Genomic DNA, 24,839 nt, shown 5'->3' with positions numbered 1-24,839 from the left:
GGAGTAGTAGTAATAATAATAGTAGAAGTAGTTCTAGTAGTAGTAATAGCAGTAGTAATTGTGGAAGTACTAAAATAATAGCAGTAGAAGTACTATTTGAGAGCAGTAGTTAGTAGTATGCATGCATCTCTTACATACGGACACAATAGTAAACCATAAATTCAGTTCTCATCAAATCATTGCAGGAAGTGGATCATTATAATAGGATTGCCAAATAGAAACATTTTCAAAAATATTTTTGCAATTGCAGCAGTTTGATTGTGTGGGGGGAAAAGATGTGTTCCGATCCGCTACCAATATTCCTGTTGGACTTGATCGAATCTAAATCTGCATTTGATCCAAATTTCTTCAAATCCTTATATCAAAGCTTTGGGTAAATCTTCAATGGACAATTTTTACCCTTTTTCCGCCTTGATCAGACATTATAAAGTTCTCTACATTGAAAGACGCACATAAAAGTTTTACTACTTTAGCGTAAACTTTAGCAAAGACGTAAAAAGGCCTGTGTACAGGGTAAACCAACAAATAAATCGACTCTGTTTTGCCTTTCATAGTATAGCATACTTGAAACGTACTCAGTGAACAACCCCATTTTATAGATACATTTCCCATGGACAGGTATGCGTGGAGCCTTGGACATGAAAACTGACCTACAGTATGCGGTCATCTGCTGAAGGTCGACTACATGAATTTGAATTCAATTCAAATCAACAGATTTGTTTGACTGCAAGCTTATCAAATCCAGATAATTATCCTATCCAGAAACTGGTTTAGTTTAACACATTGGGTGCCAGAGGTTTATTAAAATATTATACGTTGAGTGCCTGCATTTCTTCCATCCACTTGCGTTATACGTTTCGTGCTGTGGAAGCCCCGACGCGGAAGTGCATGTAAACAAAGCGTGCGTGCGAGACGGCGGAGGGTCCCGACTAACGCCTGGAACAATAATATCCTCCATTGCAGCGTGATCGCCGATCGAAAACGGCTCGTTTCCACCACGTTAAAAAGAAATATTATAATATAGATATTAAGCTTTTAGTCAAGGAGATAACATTGAAAACGCCGACCGGAAGGATTTTTGACATGGAGCCACATCCAGCCTCTTCTTCTCAGAAACTCCTTGGGTGATGTCAAAGTTTCGTTTTAGCGCCCCACGTGGGCCACTCGTATAAAAATAGAATTGGGTCAAAAACGGTCCGGACCGTTTTCGGCACTTCTCGTTTGGATCCTCAAAAACGGTCCGGACCGTTTATGGCACTCGATGTGTTAATACAGCAGTTATTTAAAACAACAGTTAGTTTGAACAGCATTCAAATTGGACTTAATTGTCCTTTGAGTGCAAATAGCGTATAGCAACAATATAACGGCAACACTCTTAAGTAAATGTGCAGTTGTCCTTTCCATTAAGACACTTTGGGCTGATCATTCTGGCCTGCGTGGGCGTGTGCTCTTTAAGACCAGATCACACAAAACACATTAAAAACACTAATGGTTCCACTACAGCTGCAGCAGAGTGAATTGTGAAGCCACACTGAAAATTGGTCTGTGGCAAAAGAAATGTGGGCTCTGCAATACGACACAAAATAAACAGAAAGAAGTAAACAAACAAATAGACATGTACACAACGCTCTCTCACACTCACACACACACACACACACACACACACACGGGAAGCAATCCCAGCAATCCGCACTGCTGCAATTAGCTTGTTTTAAAGGAAACAAATAACAGTAATTTCAGCGGAACAACATCCATAACAATTCACCCCTGACTGGTTCAGCCATTTGGTTTCACACACACAGACGCGCGCGCGCACACACACACACACACACACACACACACACACACACACACACACACACACACACACACACACACACACACACACACACACACACACACACACACACACACACACACACACACACAAAGATGCAATTACACATAAGGACACAGACAAATGTGCATGCATAAATAAACACACATTCATTTTAGTCTAAAAAACACACACAGAGACACACATGTATGCTAAGTATGTTTACATAGAGGCACAGAGATTTTACATGCAAAATCCACTCTCTCTCGCACAGACAAACTTCAGACAGATACACACACCCTCCATTAAGTGTACCAAGAGGGACAGATCCGTGTCACTGTTATTACGCTGCTTTATTCAGGCTCGTACGCACACACTATCACCCACACTCAAGATGCAAAATGGAGATGGGTGGATAGATGGGTGGGTGGATGGATGGAAGGATGGATAGATGGATAGATGGATAGATGAATGAATGAATGAATGAATGAATGAATGAATGAATGAATGTGTTTTCAGTCATCTTGGGAGGAATGGTTGGCAGCTGGAGAAGAGACCACGTTTCACTGAGATATTACCAAAGTCTCTCCTCTTTCATCCTTTCAATCCCTTTCTGTCCTCTCTCACTCTCCCCATCTTTCCTGGGCACTCTTTCCTCTCTTTTTCACATTCCTCTTTCCCCGTGCGTCTCTCCGTCCGTTTCTACGACGATGCCGTCCAACAGCTGCGGCTCTCAGGTAATTGTGGCCGTGCCAAAACAGCGGGCAGCGCCGTGCAGACGCTCTCCGGCGCCCTGCAATTAGCCCTTCATCTTTCCCCCCTCTCCCTCAACCTCTCGCCCTCCCTCCATCTTTCACTCTTTCACTCTCCAGGCCCTACACCCCCCCTCACTCCACCCCTCAAATTATCAGTGCATTATCCCTCAAACACACCAGAGACAGAGAGAGAGAAAGAGATGGGGGGGGGGGGGGGGGCTAGATGAATGGTTGGAGAAGGAAAGAGTGATGTGGCATGTTTTTACTATTGCTAATACTATTAGGAATACTGCTGAGGAATAGGAGATGACATATAAGTCCCGAGCTGGATTCAAACCCAGGATGTTGCGATAATGCACAGACACTCCTGCACTGCAATCGCTTCCCTGTCGAATTCCCAGTTTCAAGACTTTTCCATAGAGCAGTGGTTCTCAACCAGTGGTCCGGGGACCACCAGTGGTCCTTGAGGAGGTTCCAGGTGGTCCCCAGCTAAATGATGGAGAGTTGGTAACCAAATGGAGCCTTATAGATCTTTAACTCTTGAGAGTGTAAAATGACACCAAATGGATTTCATTTTACGCTCTCAAGAGTTAAATTATTCTCATTAACATCTGCATTACTTAACAAAATATTCTTGGGTCTGAGAGGCTAAATCTCATCAAATGGTGATGAATCCATGGCTCAAATGCCGAATAAATAATGGACCTTGATATGAAAAAGTTTGGAAACCACTGCCATAGAGGATTTTGTCTTTGGCCAACACTATGTGCAGACAAATGCATGAGTGACATGGGCCGACTGCATCTTTCACTGACAAATGAACACAGATATGATCCATCGTGCAACGGTGTCGCGTGCCGTTAATAGCTGATGTATAAGCTCATCAACGCACCACGGAGGTGATGTGTTGCAACTGCAAGCTTATAGAATATACAGTACATTGGCTATTTCAGGCGTGCGACACCGTCACACGACTAATTCTGTGTTCACACTAGCAGCTACACAGCGACAGGCTACAAGCCATTTTCAATGGAAGCCAGCGACATGAATACAAACTGATGCTCATCGCTTTTTGCTTTTAACACCTGCTACAAAAGCTACAAAAACGTCGAGTTGGCCTCACATTTTCAGCGCTTCAATGAAACAGTGAAGCGTTTATCAATCATGTTTTTGTTTAACCATTTCCACTCACGTTCTCTGCACAATCCCAGCTTGTAATGGGGGAAAAACTCATGCAGTGGAATAAAAACAATAAAAGGTATATAGCACGTCTATATATTGTGTCTGTATAATCGTCCTGGTGAAATCTTGTAGTGTGTTAGGACACACTTGTGACTATAACGATTTAGGACAGCCGATTTGAAGAACGATAGTTGTGTAGTGTAGTGTGAACTGCACAGCGATTTTAAGGCTACCTGTCAATTTTGAAAGTTGTACAGTGTGTACGAGCAATAAGACACGAACAGTAAACACTGCTATACACTAAACTGCTACACTAAACTCAATCACACTCGGTTGAGTGTCACGTCGGATTCATGAGTGAAAATGAGCTCATCACTTTAACTTTCATTATCACGTATGAGGAATTTCCTTATAAAGTCAGCCAAAAATAAGTAACAGAACACTAAATTCAAGTTTTACAACATCCTCATGGGGGCAATTTCCCTCACACAGACACAACTTTTCTCTTTCTTCAGCCTTTGTGTGCATGTGTGTTCCGGAGCCTATTTGGGTTGGTGTGCAAAGACATTTTCTCCACATTTGCATGTGTTCATTCATGTGCTGTGCTCGAGAGTGCGGCGTGTGTGTGTGTGTGGTGTGTGTGTGTGTGTGTGTGTGTGCGTGCGTGTGTATGTGCGTGCTTACATTCGCGTGCGTTCCTGACGGTGGGTGCATTTTACGATGTGTGCTTTTTTTCTCTTCCTGGTCCAGGAGCCCCCGTCAGGACCCCTAGGCGTCCCTGTGCATGCCTGCCAAAAACGTCTGCATCTCCTGGACCCCCTCGAGGCAGGGGACAGCCAAATGTCACTTGGACCCTCTACAGAGTGGAGAGAGGGAATGGAGAGCGAGAGAGAGAGGGGGGGGGGGGGGGTATGGGGGGCAGAGAGTGAGTTGGAGAGGAGAGAAGAGGACAGGTGGAGGGGAAGATGAGGGGGGAGGAGAGGAGTTGGGCAGACGGACGGAAAGAGCGAGAAACTTCAGACATTTTAAATCCTTTCTGACAAATCCAATTAAGGGTGTACTTCACTGTGGGAGGATGACAAGAGACTCAGTGGAGGACAGACCGCAGTGGAAACAAGGCAATATCTTCAGTGCTCATTTGTGAGAGAAAAAACATGGACATACAGAAACACTATGCCAGTGTTTATGGAAGCCAGTAAATGTAATTCTTGTGAAAGCCCAACTAACTGGCTTGAGGAAGCCCCCCCCCCTCCCCTCCTGTAAGTGAATAAACTAACTCACAAGAGGCCTGTATTACAAAGCAAGTTCCACATACTCAGGATACATTTTCATTATCTGGCTTCATTAGCCCTAGCGGTCACACGATGATGGTTATCAACTCAGTAAGTAAACCCAGGATGATCACATAAAATAGCCAGTGTTTGCAGCCTATGACCAATCACAAACACGGGCAAATCTACTGGCAGCAGAGCAGCATATTTCACTAACGAAGCACAAAGTATAACATTAGACAAATACGAACAATTCAAACACATAATCCAGGCTAAAAGCAACATAGTTGCAGCTGCCAAATGCAAGGAGGACAGCTGGCAAGAAATCGCCAACTATGTGAATGCGTCAATCATTAGGCATACTGTATAATATCACTGCCCCATCATGAGTAGATCTGACTATCATTACTTGTGACTATTATGTATTCGTTAAATTAATAAGTTGCTTAGTATTCTTGTATAATGTATAACAACATTCTTTCAGCTGCAACCCTGGCAGTGTAAAACAGAGTCAAAAAGCAAATAAAAGATTTGATTTAAATACACAATTCAAAGCAGAAAGTAGGCTTACTTTCATACAGTACAAAAAGTGCAATGCTTTAGTGCTTCAATCATTCTCTCTTACGTACGAAGATATAGGTATAAAAAAGCACAATGAAATGGCTTTGATATTGCTTGCAGCCAACAGCTCACAGTTCAAGAAGCTGACACAGATAGCTCACTCGATCTCATGATCTGCGCACTGAGCTCCACGAGATATTCTACGAATGGTGATGCCGTATCAGAAGCAAATTGATTGATCAGGCAGTGCTTTTATACGAGTATATCTGTTATCTCCTATTTATCAGTATCACAATGACAACTCATTTTTCAAGATTTTAAAGAAAACGATACTATGATTTGTTTTCTTTTACATTAAAGGAGTAGTTCACAAAAAAAGATCTTAATTTCATTCATGGAGATTTTTTTGTTTTTGTTGCATTCCAAAGCCAATAATTCAATGGGTGGCTGCTCAGTAGGACACTCTTTGACTCTCCTACTGGATAGACTCAGTCGGTCATCAATTCAAGGCTTCATGGCATGTTTTTTGGGGGTTGAACTACTCCTTTAATTTCAATAAAATCTTAGTTTAAAAAAAAAATTGTGACCCACTCGCAAAATCCTCCCGCGTGGGCCCCGTCCCTCAGGTTGAATATCGCTGCTCAATACTGTAGTCATGCTGGTTATCCATGTGTGTCAGACTGTATTGAAAAGAGAACGTGCCACTGAATGTCCATTGAATGCCCACTGATTGCGGGTCTGTACGTCATCACAACATAACAAACAAAGTGAAAAAAATGGTTTGTTGAATGAACATAATGGCAAAAGCTGACGTCAGTCTTCTATGTCCTTCTCTCAACCCCACCCCACAATCGTTCCTTTTCTCTGCCTGTCATTCACCTTGTTCCTGTCTTCACGCTTCTCTCCTCGCACGTGCACTAACTGCACGTGTGTGTGTGTGTGTGTGTGTAGCCTGAATTCACTTGGTTGAGAAACAGTGATCTAGACCACTGACAAAACACTTGGAGTCAGCCTCTGTGTACATGCAAACGTGTAAACTTGCCTCTCTGTGTGTGTGTGTGTGTGTGTGTGTGTGTGTGTGTGTGTGTGTGTGTGTGTGTGTGTGTGTGTGTGTGTGTGTGTGTGTGTGTGTGTGTGTGTGTGTGTGTGTGTGTGTGTTTAGCCTGTAGACCTCCTTGTCCTTGTGCAGAGGACGTGATGCAGATGGGAGGCAAGGACAAGATGTCGAGCTCCCAGTGGCATGGACCCTTATACAGGAGTCTGAGGCAGATATACATCTAGTCATTATAAACAGGAGGCAAGCGGTTCAAGTGTGTGTGTGTGTGTGTGTGTGTGTGTGTGTGTGTGTGTGTGTGTGTGTGTGTGTGTGTGTGTGTGTGTGTGTGTGTGTGTGTGTGTGTGTGTGTGTGTGTGTGTGTGTGTGTGTGTGTGTGTAGGTAGATGAATGTCACTGTGGGATAAAAACATGTCTTATTCTAGGTCACAGCTGCTGAGACGGACACGCACACACACAACACACACACACGCAACCCTTTTTCCTTAACCCTTATTCCCTGCAGACCTCACGTTCATGCGTCCCCCGAGTGTCCAACTGTTCCACATGGGGACATACCATGCAGAGACACACATAGAGCATGCATGCGAATGCGAACGAGCACAATGGCCTCGCCCTCGCGCCTTTGTTCTCTATCTGACAAAACATGAACATTTATGCTCTGATTATGGGTCAAGTCCAGAGAGAGAGAGAGAGAGAGCGGGAGAGGAATGGGAAGGAAAACAAACACCCACTGGGTCTACAAACAGACCTTCAATTCACACCCCAAATAACGCAATGATTCATTTCCTGTGTGTTTAAGAGAAAGCCACCGGCACACATATTTAGCAAACAGGGAATATGAGATTTGTGTGAAGAGTTCTGCTAATTAGCAATTATGTGCATGCAAAAAATAACAATTAAAAAATAAAAGAAACATATGTAATTGCAAACTATGCAAAGTGAGTCCTGGTTTTAAAAATGTTTTCATATTTCACTTTTTACGCCACTTTTGCTGATGAATTTTTGCTGCCTCGTGAGTACGGGGATAAATTACGGCCTAAATATATGTTATCAAGCTGGAGAATGGCTTCATCTGAACGCCAACACTCACTCAAAAAAAGGAAAAAACGTTTTTTTTTAAAACCCACAGCTGTTTGAAGAAACTGGCTGAAGTTAGGCCGGCGCTGAAAGGCCGGAGGGACACAGCTTTGGAATAGCCGTTAAGTTAGAATTAACGCCAAGACGAGGGGGTATAATTAAAAAAGAATTGTCTTTCATTTACAAATCCCATGCATAATTCAAACAGACATGCAGATGAGACGAGAGTGAACTGTCCTTAACTAGTAGCTAGCTCTCTATAACAGCAGCTACACTGCAATTATGGATCGGAGATAGGTGTGTGTGTGTGTGTGTGTGTGTGTGTGTGTGTGTGTGTGTGTGTGTGTGTGTGTGTGTGTGTGAGAGTGTGAGAGTTAATGGCTGTGGGGAAAATGTGTTCATCTGTAACAGTTTATCTTGGTTCAGCTCACAGCCACTCTGTTCCTGTGTGTGCACAACAAACTCGCGCGCACGTATCCGTAAACACACCGCCACGCACTCGTAACACACAAAATACAGTCGGCAGGTAAGAGGATGATGGGGAGGGAAAGCAGAATGAAATAGAGAGACGAAGTGGAGAGAGGCGACGATGACACATCTGCTAGCACGGTGTCAGAACAGTACATTTGAGACAACATGCTCACATCTACTCAAATGAGCAGAAATACTGTCAAAATTGAATTCCAAACTGCAGATGGCTTGTGGTAAATACAAATAAGATCTGTTCCTGTGTGTGCACAACAAACGTGTGCGCACGTATCCGTGCACAAGTAAAATTGGAAGTGATGACACAAAGAAATGAGTAGACAAAGTTGGAACTGGAACACTGATAAATGCATACTCTCTCCTAATTGGCTGAAATTGGCAACCTACCTGCCTACCTGAACAAGTCTTTGCTTATTAAAGAGCTGGAGAGACGCCTATTAACACTCTAGCAATGATTACAGAATATAGAATATTAACCTTTTTGTTTTAATAAAAAAAATATCACTTCCTTTTACACTACCTTTAACACACAGAAGTTGGTCGCGATGATTACAAGTCAGATCAGTCAAAAAAGTTAATCAGACTCAGTCCATTAACTATGACTTGCGGTATAATGAATTTATTAATCTAATATAATATAACCTTTCTTTTGTTTTTTGTTTTCCCTAGGAAGCCATTGGATTCAGTTCATTTCAATATGGTATGGAAATCAACGTGCAAGGACTTGAAACTTACTTGAGATAAGTGATCCATCAAAATTCACTTTATTGCCTCTTAATATGTTGTCAACGTTATCATTGCACTTTAATGCATGTTTAAGCACTGATTGATTTGAGAAGTCTAGCTGAAAATAGTGCTTGTATAATGTATTGATTAATGACCCTAATGTCCATGACTTATTAAGTATGCAATAATGTTCGGCCAACCACTGACTCAATTATTCAGGTAAGTTAGGTAATGTTTTAATGACTGGAGAAAGACAAATGGTGTGTTTAAGTATGATGTATGGCTGAAGCTGTGAATAGATAAGTTCAGCCTGTAGGTCTGTGTCTAGTTGGGCTACACAAATGCACTGTGGGGCTAATAGTACGGTTACTAAATCCCTTGCACTCTTGGTAAACTGAACATGGGTTTCCTCTGTCCTTGGTCCGCTCTTTTTTCCCTCTCTGCACCAAATCTCTTCGCCCTAAAAAAATAGCCGATCTACAAGTCTACGTTGCGTTGTGACACATGTGAGCTCTAGCTGAAGATCGGCTATTTTCGGTCAACATTTCCCCCAGAATAGGGATGATATAGGACTCAAGTGGTTAATTACAAGGACTGGCTAAACATAGATGTTACACTGCTGTTAAATCTGTGAATTGACACTGTATTACATAGATGGGTAGTTAAATTGTGTATGTACATTACAGTATACTGTGTTTCTGACCTCATATTTATAAAGTGTTCCCCCCCCCCCCTCCCTGGTTAAGGGGCCCCTCTCAATTTTGAAGTGACTTTTAACATAACGTAAAAGCCACTGAAGGGGCTGCAAATGCAATGGGGGTCTGTGCTTCATAGCACCAACATCAGCACCACTCAGGACCAGCACAGAGATTTCTACTTTCTGCACGGCGCCGACATGTGAGATGTGAACAACTGATCATTTGTGTCTGCATTTTGGATATTGTAAAGTATATGATCTCATGATCCTGCAGTGATTATCAAGTTAATAACATTTGTTTAATTAGGAATGCACATTTGAAACACTATACTACTCCATTGTATCCCTTCAGAAGCTTTCTAATTTCAAGTAACTTTTATGTAACTGGGAAAAAAAGACTGAACAACATTCACTGAACATAAGCTTCATCCTAAGATGTAGTTTGCACACCAGACAAAGGTTGTTTTTCGTCACCTCCAAGTCAACGTGGTATATTATTCTATGATTTTTTTTATAACAATATGCAGCTAAAATATAGGCCTTCTACTGTATTTGCAATCTCTTTGATGGTGTGACTTCTGCCTGTAAACAGCATTTCAATTTCAGCCTTAATTTGAATGCTTTTAGGTGGTTTTATGTCACAGCTAACAAATACACCCCAACCTTCATACACGAACCTCCACTCAATACAGCATGTTTTTAGATGGGACACACACAGAAATGAAGAATATCAATACTGATTGTTTCTAAATACAAAATCCTCAATAAATAGATTATACAGACAAGCTTTTTTATTATATTTAAAAGCTATTATGACAATTAAGCAGAGAGAGAAAGGGAGTGTTTAAGTTGGGTGTAAATAATATGTAATGTTCGCCTGTCTCCCTCTGGTGGACACCTAATGCAAATTGACTTCTTTCATTACTGCATTATGAATTTCCCTGGGGGAGATTCCGTAGTTTTAACATCTCAAAAGACATGTAGCAGTGATTCATATCAATAGTGGCCACAGCCTCCTGCTTAAACCAGGGGCATTACTGGTACTTACAGCCTCATCACACTACTATTAATTAGATATAATACAGACACCACTACATCACTAAGTAAAGTAAGTAATGTAAAACCCATTTCATTCAGTTTAATAGAATGTTTGAGTTTCTGTGGATAGACCACCATCTAGTGGTTATGTCAGGGAAAATATTGAGCAGAATTTTGTATCTCAACTGGGACCAAAGCCTAAGTCGGCAGCAGTGTTTTATTTCCATCCATACTGCTGCAGGAATAACATGTATGTACATAAAACAATTATGTCAAAGAAGGATTGTCACCATACCAGAATGTTTAACTTTGATAATCGATATAACACTAGTATTAAAAAAGATACTCAATAACTCTTTCGATAACCCAGCAAAAAGAATGTCCTAAGTACACAAAAAAAATAATCTTACAACACATAGTTTTTTTGATAATTAGATGTGATGGTATAGCCTTACCCTCTCTATTAAATTGAGTGAGGAGCAGCTCACTTTTCTAGTTTAATCTGTGCACCCTTGGTTTGAAAATGTGATTGTAGATCTTTTTCATTTTTTCTTTTTTACAGCTCGAGTACATTTGATACCATGGATTAATGGAATTGTGTCATTTCAAACATAAGGTAATGAAAAGGTATCAAAGTATTGATACTTTTGACAACCCCTATGTGTCAAACAAAACAACAGTCAAGACAGATGCACATGACCCTATGAACACAAACTAAACAGGCCACATAAAATGTGATGATCATGCTGAAATTTGTCATTTTAAACTAAGACAGGGCAACAAATAACTTTAAATGCTGGAAATTCTAATAATGTGGAAAGAAATAAAGTTATTATATCCATTTGGCTTTGGCATTCTCGTGAAGAATGAATGTTATAAATACTAGAAATTGGTGTTTGAGCCGCTAAAACTGTCTCACCCCCAACATTCAATAATCATACAGTTGTAGGGTAGAAGTGTATATCTGTCTGTCATTTAATGTCACTATGAATTGAGTACAAAGGACCCCAGTTGAAACAAGCCATAGGCTTTTGGGGGGGGGGGGGTATCCTGTTTAGTTGACCTTGTATTTGAACTGTACTTTCATGTGCTTTTTTCTGCAAACTTCTAAATAAAGTATTTAAAGGTAGGGTAAGTGATTTGCAATTATTCAAATAATTGCGAAATGGGTCTATGTTCTGATAGTGCTCGTTACTATAGAGTGTCCTGTCCATATAAGGAGTCTCCATGTCTCTCCAGCTCTTTATAAAACAGAAAATGCATTTTCGTTTCAGTTTCAGTTTCATTTCCAATGTTATCCAATCAGGATAGAGAACTCAATCAGGATATAGATTAAACAAGTGAAATTGGAAGTGATGACACTAAGGAATGAGCAGGAAAAACTGGAACACTATAAAAATTAAGCTTAAAAATGGGTACTTTCTCCTGATTGGCTGAGATTTTGACACCTACCAGAAAATGTAGTTTCTGTTTATTAAAGAGCTGGAGAGACGGGGAGACTCCTGTTACTGAAAAAAACACTCTATAGCAATGATTACTATCAGAATATAGTGCTTTAACCTTTTAACAAAATACTTTTTGTTTTAACCCAAAAATATCACTTACCCTACATTTAATCAATGAATCAATTGAAGTCCACCCTGGAAACCTCACCCAAACTAGGATCTAGATCATCAATATGCAATTTATTTCACAGTAAAGCATCTAGAGCATTGAAAATATATCTGTTTTTTAATGCTAGACATTTACAATGTGCATTTATATGGCAATGGTATCAAGTACAGTCAATACAGTATGTACCAACTTCCTCCACTCCTGTTGCAATTTCCTTCTGAAATCTGTACAGTCACCTTTCCAAAAGTAATATCCAATTATGTTTTTTGTTTTTGTTTTGTTTAACTGTCTGATATTGTTGTCTAGATATGGGCTAGTAGGCTATATAAATATCAGAAGTTGTCCCTTATCTGACTGTTGCCCTATATCATCATCATTAGAGCATATTGTTGCTGAATATGAGAAATGTTACTCACATAGCCTACAGTCATCATACAAGACAACAAGTAAGAATGATGTCACATAAATCATTAAAAAAGCGTCAGTAATATACATTTGGGAGAAGTGAACATTCGCACTTGTAATGAAAACTAAGTTATTGTTTCTTCACAAAAATGTATTACAGTGTAAAATATTCCACATTTAAAAATACATTGTTATTGCTGTTACTCACCAAACATGGAACTGGTTCCTTTTGCTTTACTTTGAGGATAGCTGTCTTCTTGTGTTGTACTTTTGCTGGTGGGAAGTACTCAAATGTTTTACTTAAATAGTAGCAATACTGCAATGTAGAAATACTCTGTTACAAGTAAAAGTCCGGAATTCAAAATGTACTTGGGTAAAAGTACAAATTATTGGCATCAAAATATACTTAAAGTAAAAGTACTCATTATGCAGAATGTCCCATTTCAAGTTTTCAAATGTATAAAAATCATTTGAAAATAGCAGATCTACAAGCTCACAATGCGTTGCATCCCAATGCATTGTGAGCTTGTAGATCGGCTTGTACTCATTGTACTCATCATTGTACTTAAGTATAGTACTTGAGTACATGTACTTAGTTACTTTCCACCACTGGTAGCTGCTACAGTGGCTAGCTACTGCTACAGGCAATATATTGCAGTAGTAGCCTATATTACAGTATACTGGCTGGCTATAACATTATAAATGGTTATGAAGTAACGTTGCTACTTAGTTCAAAGGCAAAGCAGACATTCTCCAAAGTTGTGTTTGACTCTTGGTTTAATGACAGTCTATATATTTCTGTTTAAATTCCTCATGCGTAGCTGGCGCCCAGCCTCGCGCCAGCCCAAGTCAAACCAGGTGTCAATCATTGGTCAATCAGCTTTGACAACATCAGGAAGTGACGTCAACGTCTATGTTGAACTCTGGGAGTTGTAGGCATGTGTCGTTTTTAAATGTAGGCACATTTTTATAAATTATGTTCACGTTTCATTTATAGACAACATGTCACACTTTAATTAGTTTAATTAAAGAATAATCAAAACAGTATGAACAGTGGTGGAAAGTAACTAAGTACATGTACTCAAGTACTGTACTTCAGTACAATTTTGAGGTACTTTTACTACTGGCTTTCACTACATCTCAGAGGCAAATATTATACTTTTACTCCACTACAATTATTTGAAAACTTTAGTTACTATATTTACTTTGTAGATTTTGATTTATTATTACAAAACATACATTACCCACTTCTTCAGCCACTTCACTTATTCTATACATTTCGGCCATTTGAAAATAGCCGATCTACAAGCGCTTGTAGATCTGCTATTTTCAAAAGATTTGTATTCATTTTATATATTTGAAAAAATGGGACCTTCTGCATAATGAGTACTTTCTACTTTTGGTACTTTAAGGACATTTTTATACCAATACTGTACTGTACTTTTACTCAAGTATTCTTTTTTACTTAAGTAATTCCGAACTTTTACTACGTAACAGAGTATTTTTATATTGCAGTATTGATACTTTCACTTAAGTAAAAAAAATTGTAGTTTTTCCACCACTGCAAAACAGTATGAATGACGAGGGGTTTGCCAAAAAAAAAAAAAGAAGAAGTAGCAAGCGCCCTCTCCTGGTCGCAGCGCGCACAGCACAGATGAACCACCATGACGAAGAGGTCAAAAGCTCTTAAAGATAGTAGAAAAGCTGTGTTATTAATGTTAAAAACCGTTTGGTTTAGTCTTCTTATTATATTGTTCTTTTTGTTTTGGAACGTTCTAGCTGTTTAGCAAAGAAAACAAAGAAAAAGGATAATATGGCAAACGCCAATCCTTTGGAAAATGGTAAGTACGTAGCACACTGTGAGTGTGACGGTATAAATACTGGAAATACTCCAGTAAAGTAAAAACATATATACATCAAAATGGTACTTAAGTACTGTACTTGAGTACATGCACTTACTTAGTTGTAGTTACTTTCCACCACTGGTAGCTGTCACACTGTGAGTGTGACAGTTTAACCATGTCGGTTTATTAATGTCAGTATAATTGACGATAATTGATAAATTAGCTTGCTACTTGCCGTCTTCGCGGTGCTAGCTAGCCAGTGGTGTAAAGTAACTAAATACATTTACTTAAGCACTGTACTTCAGTAAAATGTTGAGGTACTTTTACTTTACTGGAGAACTCCCAATTTTCCATTATAGCCTACTTTTACTTCTATCTCAGAGGCAAATATTGTATTTTTTACTCCACTACAATTATTTGAAAACTTTAGATACTTTGCAGATTTTGATTATTATTAAAAAACTTACATTAAACACTTAAACAATTTAGTACTTAAGTATATTTTAATGCAAATACTTTTGTACTTTTATTTGTAACAGAGTATTTCTACATTGTGGTATTGGTACTTTTACTGTGTGCTAAATTTGACTACTTCCACCACTGTCCCAGAGACAAACTCAGTGTTTTCACATTGTTGTCCCTGAGAAGAGGCCGCCTGGGAAACAAGCCCACTGCTTAGGATGGGTTAAGTTAAATAGGCCTACACATTTCACTGTTTATGTTGTGCAAATATAGTGACGAATACCCCAAAGGAGTGGGGCTCAAAGTATAATTAAATGATTAAACTCTTTTTCACATTGTCATCCCTGAGATAGGTGATACAACTCAGTCTTTTCACGTTGTTATCCCAGAGACAAGGTGATAAACTCAGTGTTTTCACGTCGTTATCCCAGAGACAAGGTGCCAAGTCTGTTTTCACACTGTTATCAGAGAGGCAGGTGACAACTCTCTGTTTTCGCATTATTATCCCAGGCTAGGCAGTGTCACGTTTATCCCAGAGTCAGAGACAAGGTGACAACTCCTTGTTTTCACATTACTATCCCAGAGACAAGGTGACAACTCTTGTGTTTTCACATTATTATCCCAGAGGCAGTGTCACATGTATCGCAGTCAGAGACAAGGTGACAACTCAGTGTTTTCACATTGTTTTTCCAGAGACAGGTGACAACTCAGTGTCTTCACTGACCAAGGCCCTGAGAGATGTCAGCAATCAAGGCTGTTTCCTGGATGAGGCCCTGCAGGGGAAACAACAGGAACTCGGCTCTCTGCAGGTTCAGCTTACAACACTATTATCAATGCACGTTGCACATCAATGCATGTTTACAATCCACTTAAACCATCTCCTCCGTCTTTTTTATTTTATTTTATTCATAGCATGTAATTTTGATAGTTTACATAGTTTGTGACATAGCTGTCGAACAAACAGACCTTCATAATTAGTAGTACAGTAGTAGCAGCATATCGTATTAAAGAGACTTTGGTGGTTGTAGGCCTAGCAGTTGTAGTAGTAGTAGCCTACTAGAAGTGGTAGTACTGTAGTAGTAATAGTAGTAGTAGTAGTCATTGTAACAATGTTAGCTGTAATAGGAATATGAGTGATGGATAGAAATAAACTTATTTATCTGAATCATGGCCAAGTCATTTCATTTTTACCTTTATTCAAGTACTGTACTTGAGTACAATTTAGAGGCACTTTTACCGTACTGGAGTATTTCCAATTTTCAATACTTTTACTTTTACTCCACTACATCTCAGAGGCAAATATTGTACTTTTACTTTACTACAATGATTTGAAAACTTTAGTTTCTAGTTAGCTACTTTGCAGATATAAATTGTTACATTATAAAACATACATTAACCACTTTAGCCCTATTTTATACCTAGGCTTTTCGAAATTAGCCGATCTACAAGCTCACAACGCGTCACATCGCAACGCGTTGTGGCTTGTAGATCTGCTATTTTCAAATATTTTTGGTACTTTAACTTTTGGTAATTTAAGTACATTTTGATACCAATGCTTTTGTACTTTTACTCACGTACATTTTTAATTCTGGACTTTTACTTGTAACAGAGTACTTCTACATTGCAGTATTGATACTTTCACTTAAGTAAAACATTTGAGTACTTTTTCCACCCTTCCCTTGTTTCACTTCCAGGCCACTCTGTCAGACATGGAGGGGAGAGGCGAGGAGACGGAGCTGGAGCTCAGGTCAAAGATGAGGCAGGTTCTCTACCTGGAGGGAGAGATGGAGGACCGGCAATGCCGCCTGAAGGCCCTCGGGGAGCACACCACCAACCTCTACAACCGCAACGCCAAGCTGCTCCTCCGCAACCAGGAGGAGGAGGAGGCGGCCCGCATCACGCTGGCCGGGTACAACACCTACCGCAACAAGATGGAGGGGCACAGGGCGGCGGTCGCGCGCGCAGAGAGCCAGACGGTGGGCCAGAAGGCGCTGGAGGAGAAGAGAGACCTGGTGCAGACACTCACCAGGAGAAAGGAGGAGTTGAGAGCAGATTTGCAAGACACAAATGGAAGCGCCGCACGGCAGGCAAAGGTGTGGGCATGGGCGCACGGCCTGACACTTTATGTATAAAGTTGATGTATTAACACTTGATGCATCTTGCCTTTTGTTGAAGGCTGTTTCTAGGTGGCAAACTCTTGAGCTTTCTTAGTTTTGTTTGATGGTCATTTCATTTGTTCCATTATTTATTTAGGCTAATTCATTTTAAACTAGGACTGTCAACACAATAATAGTGTACAGTCTGTATACTGTACTGTGCACGTGTGTGTGTGTGTGTGTGTGTGTGTGTGTGTGTGTGTGTGTGTGTGTGTGTGTGTGTGTGTGTGTGTGTGTGTGTGTGTGTGTGTGTGTGTGTCTGTGTGTGTGTGTGTGTGTGTGTGTGTGTGCGTGTGTGTGTGAGTGAGTGAGTGAGTGTGTGTGTGTGTGTGTGGGTGTGGGTGTGGGTGAGTGTGTGTGTGTGTGTGTGTGTGTGTGTGTGTGTGTGTGTGTGGGTGTGTGTGGGTGTGTGTGGGTGGGTGTGTGGGTGGGTGTGTGGGTGGGTGGGTGGGTGGGTGCGTGACTGCGTGTATATTCATGTCTTAGTTTGGACTTTGTTGACAGAAAGAGGTTAAGGATAAGGTGAATGATCTAAAGAGGGAGATCTCAGTCCAGAGGAAGACTGTGGCCGAGATGCAAGACCTTCTGCTCAAAGAGTTTGAGACTCAGACCCCGATCAAGAAAGACATAGAGGTAAGGCAAAACGAGAGTGCTTAATTTGTTTCACTTATAAGTGCTTAATATGTGGATCCTTGAAAAAATAACCTTAACAATGACCACCACTAGCATCCTTTGTGACACTGGTTCTGTACTGTGCTCCTGGGATATCCAAGGTACTGCTGGTTTCCATTCTAGACAGCTAACTGATGTAGTCTTTCACCCACTAAATGCAGTAAACTACCTGGAAGTGAAGACTTGGCAGGAATCTGGACATGCAGCCCAGTCCAATAGTATTAAAGATTTTTTACTTCACTATCAGATTAGAAGAATGTATGTCAGGGTGTGACATGTGTTGTAATGAGTTCACCTTCACAATTTTTTCATCCCAGCATGTACTGTGATTCTCCTGATTTAGATTATTTTTTCCCCCACACAGTGGCTAAGAGTAGCTATGCATAACATCCTAACTTTTTCGTCCTTTAAACTAAAACTTTTTTTTTTTCTGTGTTTCCTCTCGGTAAGATCCAGAACAGGCGTCACGAGGCCATTGTAAAGCGCCTCCACTGTCAGTTGAACAAAGCCCAGGCCATCGACAGGTATCATTAATGTTACATTACTGTATGTTGGTTGATATGCATACGCATACATGCTGTACATATACACATATAGTTTATGGTCCATTTCATATTTACTTGAGCAAAAGAAAAAAGAACATAATTTACCGGTACATATCATCATATTTGCTGGTTACAATGGCTGCCATATCCTGAATTAACATTTTATACAATTTACAATTGATGCATTTAGCAGACGCTCTTAATCCAGAGCTATCTACAGTAGTAAGCAAGGAAAACACAAGGTAATACATCAAATGCATATTAGGCATGGTGATCTAGGATCATAGGTACTGTAAACGAAGAACCTATCATCAGTCTAAACAGTATAATATCACAAATTAATCTGTACATTGAAGCTATACACACGCTTTGCATAAGCCTGCAGGGTCGTCGAGGCTAGGGCAAGTGCTATGGCAAGTGCTTATAGAACAGAATAAGTCCTACAAATGATGGTTGGCTACATACCAAAGACACTTCTAAGGTTGACAAATATATGTGCCGCTGCCATAGACATTGACTGGTGGTTGGTGATGTTTGGCTAGCGACTGGTGTTGATTTCCCATTTTCTGTCCTTCACTCAGGCAGACATCTGAGGACGTCTACCACATGGAGAGACAGATCGCAGAGCTCCACAGTCTGCTGAAGCCATCGTAAGTCGTCGGAGGTCATCAACTTGTTTGGCTGTCGGCAATGACTTATTTATATCAGTGTTGTTTGGATAGGGGTTTTGCCCTAGCATATTTGGGTTCAATTTTGGTTTGCTGTTTGCGAAATTACAAGTTCTATTCCAGTTCTGACAGCAGTTACTGCAACCAAGCAGCTGGGGGCAGTATTGTCAACTAAATGTAGATTAAAGACAGGATGAGCACACATTTGTTCAGCATCTCAGACTGTTCTTAGAACTTCATCCCACTGTGATCACTTCTCTTAATGTATTTGCCTTTAGTTAGACATCAACATATTGTTCACCACTGTATTTTCTACTATAAGTGTACCTTTATTCAACATGTAAAAAAAGTGGTATTAAACTAGCTGTGGTGTGATTGAGTCCTACTTTACTCAGTGGTCACACTTAAAACAACACCGGGACATCTTTGGTAATTGGTGTGGGACAGGGCTTTCAGGCCAGACAGTCTGGGCGTCCAGCCCGTCCCTCTGGTGTCCTTAATAGCCCGTCCCCGTCCAGAACAAAGCCCAAGTGTGCCCTGTGACAGTAGCTGCAGTCGTGTTGATGCTGTTTGGTACATACTGTTCCAGCTTCAGCTCCACTGGCTTCAGTTGAGTCGATCCGAGGCGACAGTCCCTCTGTCGGTTAACAAGGGCACGACTGTACGCCTCCACCCGTAACTAACGGAAAGGGCGGGCTTTCTCATCACCGCACTTTCTCAACTAATTAAGCCAGCAAATGGTCATCTCAGATAAATGATAGAGGCAGTCTCTTGTCATCGACAATGCCCGGCGGTTTCTTGCTTCCTTAACCACCGTCATTCATGGCTGACATCGGATAGCCTACTTGAGGATAAAATCCTTCACTAATGCATCTACAGTCATCTACAGTCATGTAGATACATTAGAGGGAATTGTGTTTTCCCTATGGGACAATATAGTTAAAGACAATTGATCCTTGTCTTAAGTGGGTTTTGGACCTGTCATGGTACTTTAACCACTTAAACCCGAACGTCCCTATTCTGGGCATGTCATTATAGGCAAACATTGCACGAAAATAGCAGATCTACAAGCTCACGACGCAATGCACCGTGAGCTTACAAGTAGATCAGCTATTTTCTGCAAAGAGATTTGGTAAGAGGGAAGAAAGGAGTGGGCCAAGGATACACCCCTGGGAGATGCCGGTCAAAGAAGTATGGATGCTTTAAGCATTTGCATTTTTCCTCCCATGTAATCTACTATTTAAAGTCTTGGCTTGGCTGCTGGGACATCTAGTGATCTTTAGGGGAATTATTACCAAACTACATCATTTCTTAATTAAACAAGTCCAGAGCAACTGTTATTGCTTTGAATAATAAGAACTGGGTAACTCAGATCAGATTCTTTTTTTGCATTTCTCCACCAGCATACAGTAACAGTATTAACTACCCTCTATAGCAAAACGGACTTGAGTTGGCACTGTACTTGGTGCGCTCTTTTTTCTCCTCTTCACCAAATCTCTTTGCCGAAAGTAACCGATATACGATCTCACAACACGTCACAATGCATCGCAAACATTCTTGTTGTTTTAATTAAAAAGGGTTTTAATTGTGTGAAGTGAAGAAGACAGTATGCGGACATCCTTTGTTGTCAACCCATGGCTTTCTCTCACACACCTGCCTTCCTACAGAACACTTGTGTGCAAAAGCTTTGCTGATGTAATTATAATGAAAAACTCAGGAAGTCTCATTAGGAAACATATGCAGGAACCATATAGACATAGGCTATAGTATCTTGCTTTGATAAACAGGGAGTTCACCTGAAGGTGTGCTTGGGGAATTCTTCAAAGACGTTCAGTCTGAATCTGAAGCAGGACATGAAAACAATAATAGAAGACAGTTCTTAACAATGTGAAGTGTGTGGCCATAGAGTGAGGAGTTGACCTGTTACAGTTGCACAGGTGTATGATTTGGGGATTATAATGACATCTTCAGTCTGTTATATTTCAGCCCATGAGCCTATGGCCTGAAGTATATGATTAATTACCCCAAAGTTACCACATCTACCAGGCTAGCCATTCTAAAACACAATTGGGGAGTCTGTCTGCTCTGTTCCACAGCGAGCTGTGCTGCATTGCTAGCCTCATTAGCATGCTCTCAGCCTAACCTCCAGCTGCCTCTTCAATGCTGTTCTCTCTTAGCTAGCCCCAGGCCTCTTCTGTTCAGCCTGTCACATCACACACATGTAGTGGACGGTACCAGCATGCATGTACACATGCATCATGCAAACACACGTGTGCGCCCCGTGCAAATAGACTGCACTAGTGGCCGCCACACATAGTATTCTAAATATAGTATACAGGCATATATGACCCCGCACAAAGATTCTCAACAAACACATTAAAACCCTGCAACGCGTATGCGTAACCACTTTAACCATTATCTTATGCTTTGGCTATTCGAAAATAGCAGATATACAAGCTCATAGCGTGGCACTGAGTGCTGCACTATGAGCTTGTAGATCTGCTATTTTTGAAAAATCTTGCAAATCTTCGAATATATTTTTCAAAGCGAACATTTTTAACTCAAATCTTTGCTTCTGGGGGGTCCCTGGAACATCATTTTTTGAGATGGGGGTCCGCGGCCAAATACATATCATTTTGGGGGCCCCTGACATGAAAACGTTTGAGAACCACTGATTATAGCAACATAACAAGTAAAAAAAAAAAGGATTAGGATTTAGAAGACATTTGTGGAATCCCCAGAAGCAAAGATTTGAGTTACAAATGTTCGCTTTAAAGAATATATAAGATTTGCAAACATTTTCATGATTTTTTTTTTTTTCGCCACGGCTCCTCTTGGCTACGTGTCAAGTGTCCTTGAGAGCAGGTTGGTGCCTTGCAGGGTTTCCTCTGCCATCTGTGTGAGGACGCGATGTGCTTTGGAGAAAGGCACTATATAAATGCACCATTTACCTTTTAATTATTTATTGTACCACACAGGCACAGTGATGCAACAAAGTTGTCTCTCCAATGCCTCCTTCACATTGTACAGTACAAACGTGATTCCACACTATAACACTGACCTCTGACCTCTTATGCATTGCTTTTGATTGCATGGCCAGTAATGGCTCTGACCTTTGTGCTCCCTAAATGTAATGCTGTTGACATTGACAATTCTCTCTGCTCTTGCTATAGCCTAGATACAGTGATTCTCAACCTTTTTAATTTCAAGGACCCCCCCCCAGTTTGCTGTGCATTAGAGGACACAAACCTCGATTTGATACGATTTGGGACCCCAATCTACATCCTTAGTGTAATGTAACTCTTACTGACCTGTAAGGGTTAGTGCAACAGTACTAATCGAATTACGGTAATAGTACTACTATCAATCAAATTTAATCGATTACCAAAAATTATAGATAATTTAATAAAATATTTTTATTGAATACTTTATTAACACGATTATTAAAGCAGCACTATGTAACTTTACTCTTCTACCCTGGATTTGAACCTGGTGTCCTGCTTGAGTGTTTTTTTTTTTACCATTGAGTTACTTTTACCTGCTTGCTCTGGGAATAAATGTAATCTTGACCATCAGGTCAAAATTCTATCTAAATGTCTCAATAGAAGAGCAGGGAGACAAAAAACTGCAATTGCTACTGCAATATGAAAAAAAATCAAGTTATATTGTATTAACATACTCTACCATACAGATTGGACAAAATGACATTTTATTCATTAAAAAAAACGTTACATAGTGAGGCTTTAATGTACAGGTAGTACTGTCAAAGGTTATGCTAAAAGGATAACACAAAAAAACCTATAGGGCATCAGTAATACATATAATACAATACAATACAAAACATATTGGAATAAAGCTAAGTGGAATCATAAGGTATATTATATTTACAGAGAAAGGATGGGTGTGGTTGATTGTTAAGGGTAGAAGTTTGCTAGATCATCTTACAAAGTTTACAAGATCATGTTGTAAACTCCTGTCGTCCAGTTGGGAAAGCATGCTGTTGTCAAACCTGTCACCTTGTAAACGGTTCTCTGGCAACATAATCACCCTGCACTTACATGCTTCAGAAGTTCAGAACAATAGCTCTCATAAATCTCGTTTTTGTTTTGTTTTGCTTGTTTGGTTTTGTTTCCAAAAAGTGTCTGGCATCTGACTCATCGTGTTAGAACCCGTTATCACTGCAACATGCTAGCTACACATGATTCAATGTGCAGCCCATGTTGTCAGCCAGGGGGTAGCCATTTTGGAATTGTGGGCCCCGTGAACACAGATCACAATGAACCCCAATAATTATCAAAATATTAAATCTCTAAACCATGGAGTTTTCAAAGCCTCCTGTCAGCTCACTGTCTGTGGAATCTACCTATTCACTCCTGTTTGATGTCCGCGCCACACACACACACCAGCACAAGCTTTTGATAAACATTGAGTTGCACACAAAACACTTCTGGAGCGAATGTGCAAACATTACAGAAGCAGAAAGAGTACATGACAACCTATAATTTGACGTTGCAATAACAGTGTTGTTTGCTTTACACTGCCATGTCTCAGCACAGCTCCAAGGCAGGCTGTGACTACTGTAGGAAATGGGCGCCTTTGATAGACACATTGATGATTATTTGTCACCTCCCTTTTGTTACCACTGGCTGCCTGCCAGTGTACTGTATATCATCTGGCAGCAAAGACAGCTGGAACTGAGAACATAGGCACTGGAGAAGGGCCTGAATGTCCCCCCACTATTTAGCAATAGACTTGTCGTTCTCGCTGACCGCTGGTCTATTTATTAATGTATTGATTTCAGACCGGGGCTGGTCTTAGTGGTCTAGCACCCCACCGTTCCCATTGTGTTGCGCTATTGTTTGTATGTATTGGCTGCATGCTTGCCTCTCGCCGCAATGACCATTCTGTTACTGGCTATGTGCCGTTGCTCTATCAACTCGATCAACTAGGTGTCAGACAAGCAACAACACATCGTTGTTCTTTGTACGCTGGCTGTGGGTGTGAAAGAAGAATCAAGTGCTGCTATGATAGACTGACTGACCAAGCATCAGATACTGCAGCGCAATATACAGTATCGGTCAGTTAAAGTGAGAGCCGAGAGCACACACACAAAGTACATCAAACCTCCGTGGAATCAAAGTGCACCGTGGCCATGTGTGATCATGGATTACTGACATGCAATTTACTGACATCTCACCTATACTGTGGTAGAACAGCATTTTAGGGTTTGTCGGGTCCATAAAATAATGGGTGCCGTCCAGGTGCGTCTTTCTTTTTTTTATGCCGGCTCCACTCGGATTTCGGAACCAATTTCAGGGGTCCACTAGGGTTTGGGTCAGTCATTTTGAACCTGTGAAGAGCTCTATGTGTATAATATATAATCTAATATGTTCATTATTCTGACTTTCTTATTACTAAGTGCTGTTTATTGAAATGCAATAAACATCATCATGTAGTTCTTCTAACTTTCACGACTAAGCTTGAATGTCCCTTAAACAGAATGTCTGACAATTACTTTAACATTTACAATCTGGTCTTTATCCAGAGCTACTAGTGCTTATAGTTAGTTAATTACATTCCGAGGACTCGTCCATTTGGTTACATTTGTATAGCCTACACTGTTCGGAGCTACACCAAAACTGACAGTGAACGCCATGACGTCATCGTCTAACCCCCCCCACACTTATGTCCCCTGACTTTTTCCCTCATGCCGGCGCGCTTCACTGTGAATGCAGGAACGCTGCACGTTGCAGACACACAGAGACCCAGGACAGTGATAGAAGGCTGTTATGCACTTGCCTGGGAGT

General features: G+C 40.6%; 1 protein-coding gene across 1 annotated transcript; it reads left to right on the top strand.

The window, feature by feature from the left end:
* Nucleotides 1–2,526: 2,526 nt before the first annotated feature.
* ccdc122 (coiled-coil domain containing 122) lies at nucleotides 2,527–19,018 on the top strand (the record flags this gene model as incomplete). Its single annotated transcript, XM_080422403.1, has 8 exons — nucleotides 2,527–2,553; nucleotides 15,381–15,467; nucleotides 15,575–15,581; nucleotides 15,685–15,800; nucleotides 16,686–17,084; nucleotides 17,652–17,780; nucleotides 18,270–18,343; nucleotides 18,946–19,018. The coding sequence occupies 8 exons, from the start codon at nucleotides 2,527–2,529 to the stop codon at nucleotides 19,016–19,018; spliced, it is 912 nt and encodes a 303-aa protein (XP_080278529.1).
* Nucleotides 19,019–24,839: the final 5,821 nt, after the last annotated feature.

This window comes from Gymnoscopelus braueri, assembly GCF_963280865.1.
Source record: "Gymnoscopelus braueri genome assembly, chromosome: 24".
Taxonomy (NCBI): Eukaryota; Metazoa; Chordata; class Actinopteri; order Myctophiformes; family Myctophidae; genus Gymnoscopelus; species Gymnoscopelus braueri.
The sequence above is the reverse complement of the archived record's forward strand: the minus strand, read 5'-3'. Positions and strand labels throughout refer to the sequence as shown.